The following is a 23,695-nucleotide window of genomic DNA, read 5'->3' on the forward strand; positions in this document are numbered from 1 at the left end:
TTGCAATTTCCACCATTATCTGGAACAGGATGATTCACGGCTCTGAGGCAGAGGAACAGTGGAAATTGAAACTGATGACCCAGTGTGTTGCCTCTAATGACACGTGAATTGGCTCAACACCATTCAAAATGAAAGCCAAGTTCCACCAGTCGGGAACTAGCAACCAGTTCTCTGTGCAATGGAAACAGCAATAAAATAAAATAATAATAAAAAACAAATCAATGCACCTACATAGCATTGTACAGAAGAGCAATAGTGTTGACAGAGCTCAAATCAACGAAACCTTGAGACGACTTCAAGCCCATCAAGATTTCACAAATTAGATCTAGATCTGCCCTTGACGGTCATGGTGCTGTTTCCACTAGTGGTAGCTGAACTTCCATTTATGGTATCAGACTAACAAAGAGAGAATCCTTCCCCCCACTGCCCCCCCCAGCTGGCTACCCCCTTTAAAACCCAAGGCAAAGCGGCAATAGCTCAACAGAGACAGCCCAATATTCATTTGCACCCCTATCCCCCCAACCCCACCCCTATCCAAATTTCATCTAAGCTAAACTTTGTAAGTTTCCTCTTGGTGAAGGGAGATCAGTGCAAATGCTCTCAGGATAACACATTAGGGAAGCTTGGCATGATTAAGTGTAAAAAACCCAAACCCAAACCTCAGACTGTATGTCCCCTTGCTATTAGTACAGTACAATACCACCCAGAACATACATCTTTTATCAATAGTTACTACAGATTGCACAGCAGGGGCAGTGCCCCATGCTGCTCTGATTCTGGGACGTGATGGCATGGATTACACTGTAGTGATTTTCTTGTCCTTGGTGGCCTGTTTGATGGCAGCCTGCTCGCAGATGATCTCTTTCAGGCGCTGCAGTCTCATGTTCTGGGTTGTCTGGTCCCCGACGCCAGTCTGGCTACGGTGCAGCAAGCTCAAGGCGTAGATGTACTCCAGCTCCGTGTACTTCACTCCTTGATCCACCACTACGTTTAAGAGCTCGTCCGCCGTGTTGTACAGCATCTCATAATATTGCCTGTAAAGCAAGCGAGGAAACCAGCCATGAGAATGATCCCAGGTGCTTTTGAATCAATACATCCATTCACACTATAACACACTGTAATTTATTATGCATTATTGTATTATGGTAGTGCCTACGAATCCCAGTCATAGACCGGGACCTCACTGTGCTAGGTGCTGTACAAACAAAGAACAAAAAGACAGTTCCTACCCCCAAAGACTTACAATCTAAGGCTAGGTCTACACTACAGCGGGGGGTCGACCTAAGATACGCAACTTCAGCTACGTGAATAGCGTAGCTGAAGTGGCGTATTTTAGGTCGACTTACCTGGCTGTGAGGACGGCGGCAAGTCGACTGCTGCCGCGCCGCCGTCGACTCCGCTACCGCCTCTTGCCGCGGTGGATTTCCGGAGTCGACGGTAGAGCCATCAGGGATCGATTTTATCGCGTCTTCACTAGACGCGGTAAGTCGATCCCCGATAGACCGATTTCTACCCGCCGGATCGGCGGGTAGTGAAGACGTAGCCCGAGTATAAGACGAGAGACAACAGGTGATACAGACAGATCATAGAAGATTAGGGTTGAAAGAGACCTCAAAAGGTCATCTAGTCTAACCCTCTGCTCAAAGCAGGACCAATCCCCAACTAAATCATCCCAGCCAAGGTTTTGTCAAGCCGGGCCTTAAAAACCTCTAAGGAAGGAGATTCCACCACCTCCCTAGGGAACCCATTCCAGTGCTTCACCACCCTCCTAGTGAAATAGTGTTTCCTAATATCCAACCTAGACCTCCCCCACTGCAACTTGAGACCATTACTCCTTGTTCTATCATCTGCCACCACTGAGAACAGCCGAGCTCCATCCTCTTTGGAACCCAGTTTCAGATAGTTGAAAGCAGCTATCAAATCCCCCGTCACTCTTCTCTTCTGCAGACTAAATAACCCCAGTTCCCTCAGCCTCTCCTCATAAGTCATGTGCCCCAGCCCCCTAATCATTTTTGTTGCCCTCCACTGGACTCTCTCCAATTTGTCCACATCCCTTCTGTAGTAGGGGGCCCAAAACTGGACACAGTACTCCATGTGTGGCCTCACCAGTGCCGAATAGATAGATAGATAGATAGATAGATAGATGGGGGAGGACATCCCTTGTGCCCCTCCACATCTCACACCATTCATCCGCAACTAAACCGCACCTCTGTGCCATGGGAAACTACAGGGAAAATCTTCTCTAGCAGTTAGTAACAGCAGGACTGTTATCTTTAGACATCTGGCCTCTAGAGGGCAGTGGACACAAGTACAAACCAGCCAGCACATTGCAGTTCATTCAGACTCTCTCAATCCAACGTGGTCAAAGGGCAGAAACCTTTAGGATTGGAGGGGTTCAATTAGCATGATAAGAGCTTATGCCCTTGCCCCGACTGATGGATGCTAATAGGAAGTAGGGTTGCCAACCCTCCAGGCCTGGGGTCTCCAGGAATTCCTGAGATGAAATCTCCAGGAATACATCCAACCAAAATTGGCAACCCTAATAGGAAGCAGAGTGGATCTACAGGCAGGGCCCTAAACTCAGTCAGTCAATGTCACTGTAATTGGGAAAGAAATTCAAAAAATGAAAATGTCTTTCAGATGGTCTGAGTGGCTCTTGGAATAAGTTAAAGCCGAGACGAGGGGACGGGGCTTGTACAGAAGCTGCAGATCTGGTTAGTTTCAATTAGTGTTAATTGCACTGAATTAAAGAATGAATTTTAAAGCCGTGAATTTAAGCAAGGAGTCATTTCAGTGATGAAGGCATCACTTTCCAAGGGGGTTGATGGTGAACAGTCTGACAGTTAATCACCGGACCATTATGGAAAGGTTGTGCTTTGATTGGCCTATGGATTGGATTTTATTCCTATGTTCCAGCCAATCAGAAAGAAGCGATTACACTTGCTTCCACTTTTATTGGGTTTGTGGTAGGAGACTGGTTGAGAGGTTTTACTCCCCCCCCCCCGCCTTCTTCTCCTAAGAATAAAACCTATTTAATGATGAGCACATTTTAATTATTTGTAAAATCAGGGAATGTCAGTGATCTCTAGGAGGGAGTGTTGTCTAGCGGTTGGAGCGGGGGATTGGGGTCAGGACGCTGGGTTTCTTTACATGGCACTGTAACTGTGTGGCCTTGCACAAAACACACAGCTTCTTGATGCCTCATCTGTACAATGGGTAGAATAATGCTTACCAAGAAGGATCGCATGACGCTGCCAGGAGTCTGAGGTCCAGACTGTGCCACGAAGGCAGAGGCCAGTGTGGAGGCGGGCTGGAGCTCCCCAGGCCGGGGGCGCTTTGGAAGCATTATGCCTTAGGGTGCTGTTGGGTTATCCCCTTTAGGAAGCAGCACTTTCTTCCCTCCATGGCTATCCTGCCCTTTCGGCCAGTGTCGAGGAGTCAGGGCTCTGGCTCCATCAACCCCCAGTCCCTTTAGTGGTGGCTGGGTCTGCCTTTCTTTGGGGGTGTCACAGGCACAGGGAGTGTAGGCAGGGCCGGCTCCAGGCACCAGCTTGGCAAGCAGGTGCTTGGGGCGGCCGCTCCGGAGAGGGGCGGCAGGTCCAGCTATTTGGCGGCAATTCGGCGGACGGTCCCTCACTCCCGCTCGGAGCGAAGGACCTCACGCCGAATTGCCGCCGCAGGTCGCGCTCGCGGCTGTTTTTGTTTTTTTTTTGTTTTGGCTGCTGGGGGCGGCCAAAACCCTGGAGTCGGCCCTGAGTGTAGGATGGATGGATGCATAGATGGAAAATCTCTCTTTGCCAGTTAGGAACCAACTACCCTTTTACCTTTGTATGGCCCCGAAAGAAACAACCGTCTTAGAAGCTCAGGATAAAGATCCATTTCTCTTTGCACGCAGCGTACTGCAACAAGAACTCATTTCGAATGAGCACCATGACCCCCTGTATGTCTCCCAGCTGCAGAGCCAGGGGAGGCAGGGATGCTGCAGGGTGTCTGAAGGTGAAGTCTGTGTTGTTTGTGTGTGCTCCGGCAGTGGGACGTGGTGGAGTAAATAATTTAAGCGCTTGCAGGGGCGGCCCAAGAAAGCTATCACCTTCGCCTCCTCTCCGCTGTCTGAATGCATTAAAACAGCAATCTGAGGAGCCGCTGGAAAGTGGTGCACTAAATGTTACATTCCTCTGGTCCTTTGGTGTGCAGCCCCCAGGGATGGCCTCACTGAAAGACCCCACTGCCTGCGCACAGTACCCAACATACAGACTGGAGTACTAATCAGTTTTACAGATGACCTTGTCCAGGTGCCGCAGAGCTCACATTTTGACTGGCTAGATTCTCGCACCATGCTGGTCTCGCTACAGTCCAGCAGAGATGTTATCTGTCTCTGTGTCCTTCAACACTTAATCCACCGCTGCGGCTTGAAGGATTTGTTCCCGTAGCTCAAGTCTGTTCCCAAGTTATCCTCATCCTGAGCCGGCTGGGAGGGGGGGTGGTTCTGACAGCTAAATGACGCTGACTCAAAACTCATCCCCAATTCTGAGCACAACACGGGATGGGTGATGGACAGGAGTTTGGGTTAGCTGCCCGAGCGGGAGACAATCTGTGTGTGTCAGAGGGGGGCGTGCAGGGAAGGACAGTGGAAATGGAAATAGAAAGAAGCTCCTTAAGGGCGTTCAACTGGGTTAAACTGAAAAACAAAGAGCGCTGGTTAGCTTCCAGGGTTAACGTTACAGTCAAGAAAGTTCCTGGAGCTAGAGAGAGTCAAAGGGCCAGTTCACTGGTGAAGTTTCCGAGCCATCACAAGACATCGCCTGAGAGTTTGTGACGTTGCTGATGCGACAAGGCGCTATCCCCACTGGAAACACAGGACAAACGGGTCAGGGAATCTGTGATGATATAGAACAGTGGCTCCCAAACTTTCTTCTGCCAAGGACGCCTTTGGCATCTGCCTAATTGTCCCGGACCACTTTCATTTCCGGGGCTACCGTAACTCCGCCAGCATGGGAATGGTGCGTGAGAGGTCACACAGTGCGGAGGATGCCATTTTGAGAACAACCTGGCGTCCTCCATGCAGAAAAAGTGCCGGATTGCTGTTCTGGTGAGTTCCAGCCCTGGGTCAGGGGATGGATCCCCGCATGACCCTCAGGGGATGAAATCCACCCATTTCACCCAGAACAGGCTTAATAATGATGCGTTTTATAGTGCCTCTCAGCCCAAGGAATCCCAGTGTTTTACTGGCTGTTATCTAGAGCACTCATCTGTTCAAGAGTGTGTGGGGAGGGGTCTGACAGACAGACAGACAGACAGACAGGAGAGATCTTATGCTGCCCTCTAGTTACTGTGGTCTGGAGACGTTATAACCCCAACAGTATTTCAGCCACACACTCCTGGGCAGGTCTGCTACTCCATCCAGAGGTGAAAGTAAGCCGGTATGGTCTGGTACGGCGTACTGGCAAGAGCCGGTACACAGCCAACCATACCGGCAGGGGCAGCTTCCCCAGGCCGGCGATTTAAAGGGCCCAGGGCTCCCGGGGTCGTGGCGGTGGCCTGGAGCCCCGGGGCTCCGGCTGCGATTTAAAGGGCCTGGGGCTCCGCTGCGGTAGCGGACCCTTTAAATTGCCGCTGGAGCCCCAGGCCCTTTAAATCTCGATTTAAAGGGCCCAGGGATTTAAAGGCCCCGCCTCTTCTGGTTGAGGCCCCGCCCCCTGCTCAGGACTCCAGCGTACAGGTAAATCCTTTAAGTTACTTTCACCCCTGACTCCATCTAACGTCCAAGTCATCCATGTTTTCCTACTGATTTTAATACAGAATGATTTTGTTCCCATCCTGAACTTTGTTACGTCACACCTATATTGGCAGCCCTATGGCAGCTTCCATGGAGTGAGCCCCCCAAAAAGCTAAAATGTCCAGGGGTAACATGGGATGTTCTAAGATTTTATTGCTGTATTCTTTTTAGCAGCTGTTTCTCTGTCTCACTCACTATGACCGTGATGTTGATTGTGCTGAATGAAACCAACGCTATTTCAGACAGCAGTCAAAAATATCTATTTGCCCCAGGCGAGAAGCATTTTGTAAGGCCGAGACAGCCCCTTTAAGAGCACGGCACTGAAATCTTTTATGGAATGTTTGTAGAGCATCGCTGGGGAAAGCTAAGAAACGTTGGGACCAAATTGCTTAATACTGCACTAAAATAGCGTGACACCAAACCTAACTTTGTCTTCTGCGTGACCTGAAATAGACCTATTGCTACAATGTCTAATGCTGGTGGCTCCTAGTACTGTAATCCCAGAAGAATGACAAAGCCTCAGCACCACTCTCCTGAGAGAAAAATGGATAACAAAGCCCTGAAAAGCCCTTACTATGGGGCAAAATTGTTTAACTCAGGAACCCATCATGAAGAGGCCAACACGTTTAGCCAACCATCCTAATGGATACACTATTCTTTTAGGGTCAGATCCTGCCTCCCCTCCCGTGTTGGTGCATAGGAACCAAAAAACTCCGCAGACCTCGGGCAGTTCCAGGTTTGTGGATGTGGTGGCAGATCACAGAATGGGGCCTGTTCCCCTTTATAGCCACAGGGCTGCCACAAGCTGTCTCCCAGCCAGCTGCTTGCAACTTGGCCAGTTCTTCAGCTAAGCAGTCAGCGGGAACTCTGGTCACAAGCAGGGGTAGCTGAATAGCATGAGTAGCTTTGCGGTAAAGTGGGCTAAGCATGGGTCCAAGGAGCACAGGACTACTGAATTTTATTCCAGCTTCCTCTTTTGGCCTTTGTTAAGGCTCTTCACCTTTCTTACCTGAGATTTCCCATTTGCAAAATCCCGTGGCAAACAGAATGCTGTGATGATAAAGGTGTAAAATCTGAAAGATGGCTACCTAAAGTTCGGTTCCTAAATCCATATTGAGGCACCTAAATATGTGGCCTGATTTTCCAACTTGTTTTGAGCAACCAGCAGCTCCCATTAACCTCCCTGGGAGCTACTGGCTGCTCAAAACACGTTGGAAAATCAGACCACATATTTAAGTGCCTCAATATGAACGTAGGAATCTAATTTTAGAGTAAGTTTGAAAATCTTGTTCAATGTGTATTACCTACACCCTTCTCCCCCCCTCACCCTCTACATTAAAAGAACAGTAAGGTTGCAAAGTCAAGCACTCAAAAGTGCCACCTTTGGAGAATTTAGCTGCAAAGCTCTAACAAATTTCTATTGAGCACGTGCACACTGAGATTTTTCAGAAGTTTATAAATTTGGCCAGATTGAGGTGGATTTTCACAGGGATGGCAAAAGGCGTTTCCCTAACACAACAGTCACTCCCCTGCCAAATTTCAAGTCCCTGCGCCAAAGCATGAGGGCAGTTGAGCCTCTCAAGGAAAAGGTCACCAGAATTTTTGTCTAACGTGGGCAAAACAATATATTTCCCCTTAATCTCTTTTTTCAGAAATGGCCAAACCATTCCAGCTGAAACTTTCCAGAACAACCCAGCCTGAGACAGACACCCAGCCTGGACAATTTCAGCCCAAAGTTTGGTGAAGTTGTAAGCAACCAAATTATAAGCAACCGAAAGCAGAGTCTTACCCAGGGAAATGTCAGGCAGCCATAATTCTAGGCCGCACTATAATGTGCTAAAACGCGCACACAAAACCTTCTGGTGCTCTCCCTGGCCCCAGCTTATTTGGACAACTGTTCTTTTCAAAACTTTCTGAAATGTTTGAAACTATGCACAAGCAGCTAGGTCGCACTTCTCTTTCAGCAGGAGGCTGGGCAAAGATGGCCACACCCCTTTTATTTGTCTGTGCATGGAAGCATTTATGTTACACTGACCGCCCTGGGATAGGAGCTTCTGGTTTTGGGGTGCATCCTAACGAATCATCTTGCTAACCCGCCTTAAATCTCCATGTGATCAATAGGCAACGTTTGAGTTGGCACCGGGGAGACAGAAGCAGTTCACAACCTTGTCCAAAAGCGCTAACGCTGGCCCCGCCTTCAGCATTCTTTTACCATGACGATGCAGATTGCCACCTCACCATTCTCCTCTGTAACGTGTTCTAAACCCTCAGCTTCCGCAGTAGAAATCTGCACCTAATCAATCCAGGAGTCACCTGTCACTCTTTTCAGAATCAGATTATTTTTTTAATTAAAAATTTCCTACAAAGAAAAAGAAAGGTATGCATTTTTAATTGGGTAAAATGAAAACTCGGCCTGTCTGGCATTGCATCGCCTTTGGCCAAGCCTGATTTGCAGGAATAATTATTCACTGCATTACTGAGTCTGCTCAACTTTTCCTCCCTTGTCTTTGAAAGTATTAATAAATATTGATCAGACACACTCCTGTTTGCCTTTGCCAAAGCAATTCTGATGGACTCATCTTCTGATGTTATCAAATAATGAAATATGAAAGAGTGAGTGGAATTAGCCTCTTGTTCTGTGATTTTTTATTTAGGCTCTTCATTTTACTTTCAGAAATGTGTTTCTGCCTGCCACTACAAATGTTCTTTTGATTGTCAGAAGGGGAGGACAGGTTATGGAGAGTTGTTCTGCACTCAATGGAATTTCGCAAAATACTTCGCTTTTTAATCCTGCCATTTAAAACAGAAAAAACCCAATTAATATTTATCAGAAGTCTCTTCCACCATCTGATGAGACAAGTTAATAAATACTAATATGTATTAACACACCTAACAAAAAAACCCTAATGCCCTTGGCCTCCAATCAGCTTCAGTGTGATTGTGTTTGGGTGCAAGGGTCCACCCCCATCAGATCTTCCAGGTGGTCAGATACACAAAGACAGGCACAGTATCAGAACCTGCATAGAATGGAATAGATCAGAGCCTGATCCCACAAATCCTTTCGCACCTGAGGAGACCCACTGAAGTCACGGAGCTGCTTGAGAGAGTAAGGACTATTTGTGTGTTTGTAAGCTTGTTAGGGGCAGGGACGGTCTCTTCGTTCTGTGTTTGTACAGCACCTAGCACAATGAGGCCCCGATCAATTACTGGGGCCCTTAGGGGCTATGCTAATACACATAAATAATGACAACTGTGTGAGCACAGGTTAGACCAGGGATACTCAGACCTCAGCGGTTCAGGAGCCAAATTAGCAATCAACATTAGCCAAAAGAGCCACAGTAGTGTGAATTCACGGTTTCATTTACTCTCTCTCACTCTCTCTGTCTCTCTCTCTCTATATATATATATAAATTGTCACAGCAAAATGATTGACCAAGTATTCTACAAGTGGTTAATAATGTAGTAAAAGCACCCTGATTGGTTAATAATTAATTCACACAGTGTTTTAATATCAAGTGCTACAAAGAGCCGCAGGAGACAGATTAAAGAGCCACTTGCAGCTCCCAAGCCTCAGTCTGAGTGTCACTGGGACAGATTCACTCTCAGCATGGTCTTCTCTGCCAAGGGCCCATGACTTCGTGATCACTCTGAGTAAAGCTGCAGCATCTTCCCTGTATTGAGAGCCCTTGGGAAATCCCAGTCAGGCAAATCTCAGCCTTTAAAGGATGCCATAGGGCGTCAGGCAGTCCCCCAGGCCCTGCCACCCAAGGCATTAAATCCTGTATATAGGTGTTGGGGCCCAAAAAATCAGGAAGGTTTTTGTGACTCTGAGGGGTAAAAATAGTAAATCAGTCCTCTCCTTTGTGTACCCTCCCCTGGTAAGATAAGAAGGGGCCATGCAAAGCAAAAGACAGCTCACGTTTAAAACAAATAAGGAATTGGTTCTTCACACATGGTCTGACACTGCTCTCCCTTACACGCATGTAAATCAAGAGGAACTCCATCGTTACAGCAGAGTAAAAGTGTGATCAGAGCTAGGTTCATACTGTGTGATCAGCTACTGTCACATACCATCCCCAGATCTGAAAACGGACTGGATAATGTTACAGCTAATACGAAGAGTCTGTGGCAGTTACGCAGAATCAAAGTTCATGCTTCAGGTGGAAAGCCAAGTGTGTAACCACTATGGAGAGGAGCATATCCCACTCCAACTTTATCTCATTCTGCTCATGTGCAGAGCAGGACTAATACATTCTCACAGCAGGTCCCTCCAAGCTACTGACAATGTGGCTTTAGCACTGGTGGGAGTTGATCACTGCAGGGTCAGGAAGGAATTTTTTTTTTTATAATGGAGATATCCTATCTCCTAGAACTGGAAGGGACCTTGAAAGGTCATCAAGTCCAGCCCCCTGCCTTCACTAGCAGGACCAAGTACTGATTTTTGCCCCAGATCCCTAAATGGCCCCCTCAAGGATTGAACTCACAACCCTGGGTTTAGAGGGCCAATGCTCAAACTACTGAGCTATCCCTCCCCGCAACCTTCCTGTTTGCACAACTGGTCAGCTGGGGACGTGGGCCTGGTTTGATTTGCTTTCTTCAGAAGCATTGTGGACCTGGTATGGCAGACCATATGTCCGTACATCTTTTACAAGTTCTTAGAATGGATTTCTCCTGATGTCAGGTGACAGTAAATGCAATCACCTCCTTAGGAGAGGAAGGAAACAACTAATTCACTCCCTTCCTTTTGCTCTTTAGAATGGGAGAAGCTGGAGAGGGTGATAGATGTCTCAGGACCAGCCCTCTCTCTCTATAGTCACCCAGCAGATTGGCGGCAGTAATACGGGGGCTTATGGCGGGGGAGGGGAAGTGATGGAATAGCTCAGAAATTCAACCATGGTTCAAAGGATGCCCGGGGGAAGCTCTTCAACAGCTGGTAATACAGGCAGCGGAACCAGCCTTGTCTTTATGACACATGACATTTGTTTGGCAAACACAAGGCTCAGTCCTGCCACCCTTGCTTGCATGAGTGGTCCCTAACTCATCTCATGGAAAGCCACTGGGCCATTTATTTAAGGCCTGTTCACCCGTCAGGGCTGGGGGATTGGGCCCAAAGTATCTGAATTCTCTGGTGTGTCCTAAAATTCTTATGGTAGGATTTAAAGTAAGAGGACAAACACTGTATCTTTAGAGCACCTGGAGCTGGATCCAATGCCCAATGACGTCAATGGGACTCTCTGTTGATTTCAGTAGGCTTTGGATCTGGCCCATGAAGAGCTACTGCTATAAGTGACTCCCTTCTGTACTAACAACAAATGGGCGATATTAATATCTGTGTCGGACGTGGTGCTGGGATCCAAGGAAGACACGCTGAGAACAAATCTGAAGAGACCGAGCAAAAGAGGCCAAAGAACAGAAAACAGGGTTGTGTTTTCAAAACAAAACGTCCAGATCCCCAGGACTGAACCCATTTAACAATGCTGCAGTTCGGAGCACGTTTATTAGACATAAAAACCTCTTGGGAAAAATGATCATCTCTTGAACTCTCTTTTTTGGAGGAAAGAAAAAAAAGAGGGTTTCTCACTTAAAAAAAAAAATCTCTGAAAAGGCAATCATGATGAGACAAGCTCCTTTGAGAGCTATTAATACGACTCTCCATTTAAATGCTAATGTTAACCTATAACCCGGGACCTGCACACAGAAAAGTTTTTCAGAGGATGGTCAGGTGAATTCAAAATTCAATCACGATTTTCTTAAGAATGATTTGCTCTCGTCTTAAGAGAAAGACCTTCAGATTTCTGGTGTGTTATTTTAGTATAAGGAACATCACTTTTATTATTCATGTTTTTACATAGATGCCAATTCTGTCACAATGCAAGGCAGTTAGGTATGGATTCCGCAGGTACAAATTCAGCTCTGAATGCTGGCTTAACTAAATATAGGAAGCGTTCTTCCCATTATATCCTCCCCCTTTGTTTGTAGGGAGTCATTTATACAGCGCCCACAAATATGCTGGGTGCTGTACAAAGCAAGTAAAACGACCTATTTTGAGGAGCTAACCACAAGTGAGAATAACAAACAATAGGTGGTTAAGATGAAGAAAGCGAAAGGTTGCAGTAATAAGTCACTCGGTGTAAGTATGTGCAAGATCTTGGTGGTGCCAGTAAGTTATATATTCAGAGAGCGTGTGAGTGAACGATTAAGAGCATATGTATATATGTGTCCTTTAAACTACTGAAGCTAAAGGACAATGTTGGCACAAGAACAAATGAATATATATTGGCCATGAATAAATTTAGGCTGGAAATTAGAAGAAGGGTTCTAACTATCTAAGGAATAAGGTGCTGGAACCGCCACACAATAGGAGTAGTAGGGGCCAAACAACCAACTAGTTTTAAGATGGAGCTTGATAAGTTGATGAATAGGATGTGACGTGGCTGCCTGTGATAACGGGACTGGACTAGATGAACCAGGAGGTCCCTTCCAGTCCTATGTTCCTAGCTCATTTCTTGTTGGCAATATGGAAGAAGAGGGTTTAGGGGAGTGATTTGAATGGGGAGACAAGAGGTTGGCAACAGGGATTGTAGGGACATTCTATCAGTAGGGAGCACAAGAGATAGGGGCAGAAGAGGAAATCTAACAGGTTAAAGGTGGGTGTCATCAGTGGAGCAGTGGGGTCAGGGGAGATCATCATCATGTTCCTATTATGCCTCTGGCGTTTAGGGCAGTGATGAAGCTCCTCCGCTCCTGTCTGTTTCTGACAAGGCTTTCAATGGTTCCCCAGCTGTGCCCCAGGTTTTTCAGCTCGGCTTCCACAGCTCTTCGCCATGTTGTTTTCGGGCAGCCTCGTTTTCGCTTGCCTTCAGGTGTCCATCTTATTGCTACTCTGGTGATGGAATCAGTTTCCATCTGAAGCACATGACTGATCCATCTCCAACGCTTCACGGCAATGATGGTGCTCAGATCCTCTTGGCTGCACTGTGTCAATAGATCTTGATTTGAGATTGTTCTGGGCCAAAAGAAACAGAAGATTTTTCTGAGGCAGGCTGTATGGAATGAAGACAGTTTGGACATGTCATACTTTCTCATTCCCCAGCATTCTGCACTATAGTGTTGAAAGTATGCAGCTCTGATAATCTTGAGTTTGGTTTTGATGTTGTATTTTGATGATTTCCAGACTGTATTTAAGCTCCTGAAGGTGTTCCTGGCTTTATTGATTTTGTTCCAGATGTCCTGGCTTGTTCCACCATCCTGGCTGATGGTGCTGCCCAAGTATGTGAATGTTTCTACATTGGTGAGAACATAATCCTCTATCCGTACTAGTGATGGTGAGGCAATATTAAAGGTCATGATATCTGTCTTATTGCGGTTGATTTTCAGTCCAATTTGCTGGCTGAATGTGTTGAATTGAGTAGGAGAGCAACATCAGCTGCGAAGTCCAGGTCTTCATGGGATGAGAAGAGCGTCCATTTAATGCCTCTTGGCATGTCTTCTGTTGTACGCCATGTTACCCAGTCAATGGCAATGTTGAAGAGGATTGCAGACATGACACATCCCTGACTTACTCCTGTTTTGACTTGAAAACTGAGCTCACTGTGATCAACACTGCATGTAAAAGCAGCAAAGAGTCCTGTGGCACCTTATAGACTAACAGACATTTTGGAGCATGAGCTTTTGTGGGTGAATACCTACTGCTTCAGATGCATGTGATCCAACGAAGTGGATATTCACCCACGAAAGCTCATGCTCCAATATGTCTATTAGTCTATAAGGTGCCACAGGACTCTTTGCTGCTTTTACAGATCCAGACTAACACTGCTACCCCTTTGATACTTGACTGCATGTAAAGTTGAGACAGAAGCTTTTGATGACGTTGATTATACGGAAAGGAATTCCATATGCCCGCAGAATGCACCATAGGCTGGCCCTGTGAATGCTATCAAAAGCCTTCTCAAAGTCTATGAAATTTATGTAGAGTTGCCATTGCCATTCTAAACACTGTTCTATTATGTTTTGTAGAGCGAAGATCTGGTCTGTGCATCCACGCCCTTTCCGAAAACCAGCTTGCTCTTTTCTGAGAACCCTATCAACTGCCTCTGATATACGCTGGACTATGATCTTACACAATACTTTGCTTGGCACAGATAGAAGTGTAATACCACGCCAGTTATTACAATCCCTGAGAGTTCCTTTCTTTGGTATTTTCACTATGACCCCATTGGTCCACTCATCTGGCACTTTTTCCCATTCCCAGACTGATGTAAATAGAGGAGCCAGGATAGATGCTGTTAATTTAGGATTTACCTTGAACAATTCTGCATTCAAGTTATCCTTGCCAGGAGCTTTCCCATTTTGTAAGGACTTGATGACTTGAATGGCCATGTCTTCCGATTGCTCTGTCGTTGTTTGTGTTGTCCATACCAACCTTGGCATTCAAGTCTCCCATGACGATAGTTAGGCAGGGGAGAGATGAGGTCTAAAGTGTCAGCAGCATTGTGCAGGCCCCTGAATGCAAAGGCAAGACTTTTTAACTTGGTACACTGGGCAAAGGGGAGCCCATGGAATTCAGTATTTCTCAGACATTCCTACTCTTTACAAAGACAACTGTGATTTTTGCACGTTTTCCAATGATGGGTGTTTTAAAGCGAGTAGGAACCTACAAGGGTGAGTTCTGGTCCTTCTTTCCCACTGGGAGCCCATGAGAGCATAATAGAAATTAGAAATGGAACACTTACTACTGTACATCATGGAGTCCATTCCACCAGCTGTGCAGAATCACTTCCTACACTGTATTCTCTACGTGCTATGTCCAGTCATGGTTTTAAATGTACCAAAGTGATAGGGACGGTCCCACTATTCCTCATAATCCCTTTAAAATGTTCTTTGTTTAACTTAATCCATCTTTTGGGCCTGTTCAGACAATGATAACGATCCTAATAATGATCCTTCATCTCAAAATAACCCAAGGAACTTTGCAACCATATAATGGATCACTTCACATGCTACTGACACACAGCCTCTTGTCAGAGGAAAGAAAGACAGCAACTCTGTAACAGGGCAGTGCAAAACTGTGTAGCAATTCAGGACAGGAAATGAAGAATACCATCACCAATGCCTTCCCGAAGTAAAAAAGAATAAAGTATATAAACAGTCTCACCTAGGGGAATAATGATGGAAATTTTCAAGAAGTGAAATGATGTGTTAAAGGAAATATACCTTGAAAGGAAGAACCAACAAAGAATTTATAAAATAATGCTACTTTGCACTCCTCTGAAAATCAAAACATGTTATAGGCTCTTTAGACTTTATGGGCAGAAGGGAGCATCATTATCATCTAGTCTGATCTCCTGCACATCACAGGCCACAGAACCTCACCCACCCACTCCTGTAATAGACCCCTAACGTCTGGTTGAATTACCAAACTCCTGAAATCTTGAGTTAAAGACTTCAAGTTACAGAGAATCCACCATCAGCAAGTGACCCGTGCCCCACTCTGAAGAGGAGGGTGGAAAAAAACCCCAGGGTCTCTGCCAAGCTGACCTGGGGGCAAATTCCTTCCTGGCCCCAAAAATGGAGATCAATTACACCCTGAGCACATGGCCAAGATCCACCAGCCAGACCCCTGGGAAAGAATTCTTTATAGTAACTCTGAGCCCTCCCCATCTAATGTCCCATCACCAACTGCAGGAGATATTTGCTAACAGCAGTCGCGGATGGGCCATATGCCATTGTAGGCAATCATATCATCCCCTCCATAAACTTATCAAGCTCATCAAATTTTTATGAATTAAGGTTTACAACCCATTCCCGGTGAGGTGTGAGCTCCTTTTACAAATGGGGGAACTGAGACACAGAGTTTAAGTGACTTGTCCAAGGAAAAAAACAGTGGCAGAGATGAGAACAGAGCACTGATGTCCCATCACCCAGATCTGTACTTGAGCCTCCCTTCGGGGTCAGACTCCAGAGTCCAGGACTCTAAGCTGGGGGCCAAGCGATTTTGGCTGAGTTTTTTTTAAAGAAACCTAAAACTAAACTTCTTAATCCATATTAAGGCATCAAAAAAGACCATTCAAACCTGTTAAATAATTGTTCATAAACAATGTCTAGGACACTCCTGGTGGCTTCACATTGACTGGCAAAATGAAGCGAAGAACAGAAATTCTCACTCTCCAAATGGAACTTTATAGGGTATTAAATAAGCACCCTCAGCATTTATCTAAATCTTTAATTAGTTCTATAATATACTGATGATATCAAGGCTAATTAAATTTATACAGATAAGGAGCAATGAAATTCTAGCCAAGTGAGCTGGAAAGTACATATTAAATAGTAAATTTAATGGTTCAAGCAGATAAGTGCAACTTTATATAAAAAAAATTAAATTCAATTTACATGTTGTATTCAAATTGATTCCGAGTGTTCAAATGATTGGGAAAAAATCTTTTTAAATATATCAGTAATAGTGCTCATCTGACCTGTTTAAATATCAGTTATTAATGCCTGCATTTGCAAATAAACCACATGCATTTGCATTGTTACTGCATATGGTAAAAAATTACCTAATCCGTATGCCAGTTTATAAAGAATATGAAGCCATTTTCCCCCCTGCCTCATGTGGAAATGAGGGGAGACCTGGAAATGAATAAAGCAACAGAGGGTCCTGTGGCACCTTTAAGACTAAGGGTAGGTCCACACTACCCGCCCGATTCGGCGGGTAGAGATCGATCTTCTGGGATCGATTTATCGCGTCTCATCTGGACGCGATAATCGATCCCAGAAGTGCTCCCCCGTCGACTGCGGAACTCCTGCTCGCCGAGAGGAGGAAGCGCTGTCGACGGGGGAGCTTGCCTGCGCCGCGTGGACCCGCAGTAAGTAAACTTAGTTCGATCTAGGAAACGTCGACTTCAGCTACGCTATTCTCGTAGCTGAAGTTGCGTTTCCTAGATCGATCCCCCGCCCCAGTGTGGACCAGCCCTAACAGAAGTATTGGAGCATAAGCTTTCGTGGGTGCATGCCCACTTCATCAGACGCAAGTTGCTCTGTTGCTTTTTACAGATTCAGACTAACACGGCTAGCCCTCTGATACTTGGAAATGAATGCAGCCCCAAAGAGGAGAGTCAGCAGTTCGAAGGAAAGTACTGCAAAAACTGCTCCAGTCAGCAAAAAAACGAATACAATTCTAGCTATCCTTTGGGAACGACAATTACTGTGGCCAAAATCCTGCCATATTTACAATCAACTGGTTCAGAACTGCACAAAAAAGCCTGATGCTGTAATCAAGGGGAGGTGTAGTGGTGCGCATTTGCAAGTGTTGAATGGGAATGGAAATTAATATTATTGGTGGGTGAAGGGCACATCTTATGGGATCACCTCATTCATTTATAGCCAAAGCAAAAGACGTGGCAACATGGGAAAGGCTGTATCAGATATTAGGTCCTTCTAGTCCAACATCCTGCTCTGGCAGAAGTCAGGAGCTGATGCTTCCGAAAACCTTTCAAACTCAATATAACTGACCAATTGCCTAAATTCCATGTTCTTGAAAAGGACCAGCTTATGCTCTGATTTCACTCATGGCTTGCCTACTTTAGTGGCTGCCAACGCTGGTAACTGGACTTTTATGGGCAGTGTGACACCAAAACCAGAATGTGGTCTTTTGCCTACTGAAGATTCTGGGGGCTGTTGGAATGGCCTGCAAATTCTTGCTTGCTGGACATGGGACAGAGGGCTATCAAAGTCAAGACTACAATGAAGCATCCCAAGTATCACTGACTGGCCCATCAGTGAAGGACAATTAATACCAGCAGAGAAGGGAATTGAGTGCTCTGTCCCTCTCTCTGGGGACAGATGAATGGTGGGATGGGACTGGGGACACTTAAAAGGCTGCTAGCAAGGGAGAGATCAGTGAAACACTAGAGGGTTCTTGGATGAAGAAAACAAGAGCACTGTCCAGCCCTAGTTGTTTGTGGACCCACCCATGAGAAAAACCATGGATGTTTGCATCTCTCTAGTAAGTTTTGTGTATAGTATGATGCTGCCTCAGAAGAACATAAGAGGATGTGGGTATGTTCAGGATGGAGAACTCGAGAAGCAGGTTACTTATTTCAAAACACAATTCCCCAGTGAGATTTCCAGCTGAAGCAACAGCAGAAGATGCAGAGTGGCTTCACATTCCAAGCTTCCAGAAAGCAAAGGGTACTCCTGATTCTAGAAAAGGACGTTATCAGCACCTGAAACTGCCCCTTCTGAACCTTCCTCTACATTCACCTTGGGGGTCACTCTCCATAGTGGACTCGATCCTTTGCCTCTTTGCTGAGATGCAGTCCCAATTTTGCTGGTGGCTTTTGTGATGTGGCCACTTGGTCACTAGGAAGCGGATTCTGACTTGCCAACCAAATTCACATAAGCCACTGAACAATGAACAGATGGTTAAAAACGTAGTCATTTACCCACCTGCGCTGGATTTGAACAAGCACCCGAGAATCACATGGTACCATATTGCATTACCAAGGGTATCTTTTACATACTACCTTTTCTTCAATAAGTAGTGAGCTGTTTTCCATGATGGCACAGAGCTTAATCACTATTTGCACCTCTTTTCCTCTTCTCTCTCTTTTTGTGTGTGTGGGGGGCACAATTTTGTATCTGATACATAACTCAAGTACACTCACAAGGAACTTACTTTAGTTTCAGATGTAATGCCTTTATGTGCTGTGAGATCTCATTTGAATTTTATATCCTTGATATATTTGATCTCAGATCTGGAATAAAAAATTGTAAATTCTAGGCAAGCTTTGCAGCCTACCATAATGTCTGAGTAAGAAATTACATGCTGGAGAGTGCTTCCTGAAAAGAATATATCATTCTTATAAATCAACATCATACATGTATGTTCAAACACAGCAATTTCAATACCATTATTTTAAAACTGCTCTTAAAAACCAAGACTTAAGGTTTTAAATATCTACCTGAATTCACACTTTTTTCTTGGCTAAAGAGAACAGGATCATAATTGGACGAATTTAATTGCCACTTCAGAGTTTGTGTGTTGAAGTTCTACATCTGATGTGTGAAAGTTCAGGAATGCCAATCAGGCATGTTGCAGATGCCACTCTGCAAAATTTTCTCAGACAGTCTCCATCTGCCAGATATGTTAATACTTGTGTTGAATCAATAATTCGCCTCCTTAACTCCATGTTTCCTGCATCTTAGTCAGAATTGTCAATGTCTGCTTCACCAGAGGATCCATACCGGACAGATAGGAGTCGCTTGGCCTGCATCTCCCATTAGGTTGGTGCTGCACTGTACCCAGGAGCCAGTCACTTTCAGTATTGCAGGGATCATCCAATCCACTCAGCTGTTTCCTGGTTTACACGTGAGCCAACAAAACCAAGATGCTCCACTTTTTATTAAAACACATACTTAGTGACTCTAATTCCTCAGAATCACACTTCACTGTCCAAAAGCTGGCTGAACATTTTCTGAGAATTAAAACTCTTAGTATTTGAAATACTAAATAAAGTCTTTGATCTTTCTCCAAAGAACTCAGATTTGGTTTTGGATGCAGGAAAGATAATCATGACTATAACACTTTGCATTTACAGTCTACGGATCACATGTATCAAGTAGGAAAATACTATAATGAACTCACTGTACATGCACACGCTGCTACTCTCTGCTAGATGGGATCAAAATTGCTTATGGTGTGTTCCTTGCACTATACTGCTAACTGCTAATGGAGAATGTCCTTTAACTCAGCTGGTAGGGACCTGTCGTTATGGAACAAGAGGACCTTGGTTCCATCCCCAAGGTTACCATAAAGCTCCAAATAGCCTCATTGGGCAACACAGTGACAGAACTGAAGCCCTTGGTGGCCACATATTAATTTATTGAAGTTCTATTATCCTTGTTTTACAGCGTGAAAGAGAAACACAGAGCATTAGAAAGTCCCTGCCCAAGATCGCTCAGTGAGTCCACAGCAGATCTGGGATTAGAACACATGACTCTCAGCCCTTTGCTCTAACTAAGGTGCCACAAGTACTCCTGTTCTTTTTATGAGATTACAGTACGCCACGGAAGATGACTTCCCTCTCATTAGTGGCAGCTATTCTCTCTGCTCTGCCATTTCTGGCCTTGGGTTAGCTCCCTTCTCTCTCCCCACTGCTGGTAGGACTTGCCCTTCTGCTGCTGCCACACCAGATGATGTTCTCTGGAGCAGTCTGCTCATCTCTTTGCTTCAACACCAAAGCTCAAAACCCATCTCTCCTAACCTGCCTAGAACCAGCGACCGCTCCACCTATCCCCCACCCTGGGGCTAACACCAGTACTTCACACTCTCCACATCTGCTGCCCCCGCCTGCTTTTGTGCCTTCCTATTTCTGCCACCATAATGCGGCCGCATTGGCAGGTAAAGAGCTCATCTCCTCGGCTTAATTTAATTAAGGGAGAGACATCTGCGAAATATGTGCTTTAATGGCATAGAAAAGTGATGAGTGGTGACCCTCAAACATATCACACAACACAAATATCTGTCACATTCTAGCAGATTACCGGGCATGAAGCATTGCAGTTTCTAATGAGATCTGACTGACAGGGTAAACTAATCCACTATTAAAGGACTTGAGTACATTCACTCCTATCTATGGGGGTTTGTGGTAGAAAGAAGCAGCTGATAGTGAAAGGAGCAGGACATTTTTTCTAATTGCTTCCATTTGCAGCCTGGAACAAAGCAATCGAGTTGCACTTCAGGCTGACAATCTAATATTTACTTTTTGAAACAATTTGTAGACAAATGGCCGGATAGGTGTTCTTCACACACTGAGGTTTTATTCCCTCCTTTGTGATTCTTTTTGTCTTGTGTCAATTTTTCTTTTCAAAAACCTGTCCCTCTTCTAACCCCTTTGTTTGCCGACCGCTGACACCATTTTCAATCATGGGCGCATAAAGAAGTTTCCTAAATGCTATGTTTGGAGTCTCGGATCAGGAGGTAAAATAGATAATTGATGGGTCTAAGTAGATAGGCTGAGTGCCCAGATATGGACCCCACATTTGAAGAGAGAGCTTCCTGGGGAGTCTGTCTCTTGACCCATTCAAAGCGGGATGACCCTGAAAGTTCATTCCCTTGCTGGAGTCTTGGGGCCTGCTTCTGATCCCAGTTACACCAATGTAAACCAGGGGCAGCTCCATTTAAGTCAATGGCGCTACCTCAGTGTGAAATCAGCATCTGGCATCCAGGCTGCCTCTGTTACATCTCCTGTAGCGCCCGAATAATGTAACAGGCAATCTGGAGAGTTCCTTGTTTGTTTCCCATCTCCAGGCTCTCTTCCTAATCAGACATTTCTCAACGGGATGAAACTTTTAGGCTCCCACATCACCGCGCAAGCCACCCTAGCTGAGCTTAAATGGTCCTCCACTTTCCAGCCGTTTCCCCTCTCTTCACTCCTAGGCAGACCCCTCCCCAGGACAGCAGGCATCTCCAAGTGCTAGAAGGTAAATAGTGAGTAAAATCAATCCAGACAAAGAGTCAATTCTACAGATTCTGCTTGATTGCTATTTGCTGGCCCTCTGGAGTTCCTATTGTTAATGAAGAACTTGGTTTTTACAAAATACGTTCCCCCTCCCTCCCATTCTCCCTGGATAGCAATCACCTTGAAAGCTTAAAAAAATACACTGTACTGCCCTTTATATGCTTCTGTCTGGAGGTGCTGCTGTCACATCCAGGGTTACAAAAACACATCACTGTCCTCCCCCAGGGCTACCGAAACCTCAGAGACAATTTCTCTATAGTCGACATGAATATGCAGGTCCCCTGCTAACAGGGTTCCTGTCAGTTTCTCCCTCACACTTCTCTATAACGTGCTAACCTTTGCTACCACCTCTCTGATTCTTCCCCTGCCCTACTGGTCCCCAGAGGGATGTTTTCAGGCATAAGTATTACATGCCCTTTTTTGCCCACACTGTTTGCTTCTGGAATTGAGAACATGAAGCTTCCCGTTTGCAGGAAAAGAAATGGTCCCCAGTCCCTGTGTGAACAGAGTGACAGTCCCTTGTAGTAGCTGCAGAAGCCACGCAACAAGAAGCAACTGCCCCTCCCAGGTAACCCTCGGAAGAGCTGCCTGTATGGAGGGAGGAAAGGAGAAATACTACATTTCCTTTAACTCAGAAAGTGGCTGGTACCTTTGCTTTGCTAATGGACACTACTCCGTGCGTGAAATTTACTCGTGATCCCTTGGAAATGGGAAGCTCAGAATATTCCTCCTTTCTTCCCTACCTGGTGTTTCTGTGTCCTTCCATGAGCCCTGCGATCATCTGCTTTATATCCACTCACAGCATAAGGGTCCATTTCATGGGCTCAGTTTCCTTGTGGCAGGAGGACTGGACAGAGCTGGATTATTACTACTGTCCATTCATCTTCCATGCTTGTATTGTCTGCCTACTGCTTCAGCTGATGCCACCGGCTGCTCTGATCTCTGTGCTTTGGATCATCGAGATCGTTCATATCGGAACCTGTTGTTATTATGGGCAGCTTGCTGTGCTCTGGGTCTCCAAGAACCATAAATAAAAGGCCTTTTAGAGGAGGGAAGTAAACGCTGTCTTTTCCTCAAATGGATCACCCTGTATGACTGGCACCACAGTATGGGACAGAAGGGTGCAAGTTTATACTTCCTTGGTTTGGAATGATATATGGATCATCCTTTCACCTGATGCATCTTTGTTACTCCAAAGAGGATGACTGGGCCCTATGACCAATCCCTCGTGGCCTGTACCGGATGGTCACCCACAATGGCTGAGTAGCACTCTTAGACTGATTAAGAACACCTTAGGTCAATGTTAATTATTTGACCTGCATTATGACGTAAATGTCATGATGTTGCACAAGCCCCACGATTATTTCTGTATCCTTTAGCAGCATGGAAGATCGATTTGCGGAAGGACAGATGGTCTTGCTGGGTCAGGGTTGAGGCATGTTGTACCCATTCTCTTTATAAACAGACTCAGGTCTCCAGCGTTTCAATCTGCACCTTTCCCCAGCATTAAATTCACTTAAAATAATAAAAGCATGATGTGTATTTTAGTGTCACTGACTTGGCAAGGTATTGGCAAGATGGCGTATGGCAAAGCCTGGGAAAACTCACTCATGTTCCAGTGGGTGGCATCCTGGACTTGTTCCGCAGAGGATAAAGCCTCCTGCTGAGCCAACACATTTCAGTGTCCTGCTGAACATAGGAAACAGCGGAAGCTTCACCCCACTGGCTGGGAAAAACCACTGTGCTGGCACCAGTCACCTGGAAGAGGGCGATCCGAGGAAGGATATGTAAGAGGGCTGTTACGTTTCTGCTTGTATTTTCCTCCCAGCTCATCTTGCCATGACCCGAGCAGTCTTTAACTGGGGTGTGCATCCGATTTGCTTCTGATGCTACAACAAAAATGGGGGCTTATTCTTGCGTTTCTGCCTGAAAATCTGCCATTCTTTTCTTGGGCTAAGAAAAATGGTGAGATCCAGACCTGGTAGGCCCAGGCCTCCCCCAACCACTCTCTTTCTGGACCTTACCCAGGGTTAGAAACAAATACACAAAAATCGTTCCTACGGTACCTCATGCTCCCAGATGTCATTTCACTGCCATCAACTATGACAGTTCCTCCCGGTGATCACCCAGAATCAGGACTGGCAGTGCCTCAGAGATGTGAGACGGGCGTCAGCATCAACCGGCTCCCCACAGCTTTGAAAATAGCTTTTGATCTGGCCGTTTAGCCACCAGGGAACCGTGGAAGCTCAGAGTCTTGGCAGAGGGGTGGTAGAGAGAGCTCTGCAGGATCTGGGATGGGGGCCGACAAGACTCTCTGAGGGAAGAGTTAAAAAAAAGAACCTTAAAACTATCTTTCTGGCTGAGAGCAGGAAGTTCACTGGTTCACAGGGTCACTGGG

General features: G+C 45.7%; 1 protein-coding gene across 2 annotated transcripts in view; it reads right to left on the bottom strand.

Annotated features, from left to right (window-relative positions):
* Positions 1-533: 533 nt before the first annotated feature.
* Positions 534-23,695, bottom strand: part of EXOC4 (exocyst complex component 4) — a 611,454-nt gene continuing 588,292 nt past the window's right edge. For both annotated transcript variants that reach the window (XM_026648604.1, XM_026648605.1), the window contains one exon: positions 534-1,034. In XM_026648604.1, coding sequence (XP_026504389.1) covers positions 797-1,034 — 238 coding nt within the window. In that variant the 3' untranslated portion in view covers positions 534-796. The remainder of the gene's footprint in view (positions 1,035-23,695) is intronic.

This window comes from Terrapene carolina, unplaced genomic scaffold, assembly GCF_002925995.2.
Source record: "Terrapene carolina triunguis isolate 2854851 unplaced genomic scaffold, T_m_triunguis-2.0 Scaffold68, whole genome shotgun sequence".
In the NCBI taxonomy this organism is placed as follows: domain Eukaryota; kingdom Metazoa; phylum Chordata; order Testudines; family Emydidae; genus Terrapene; species Terrapene triunguis.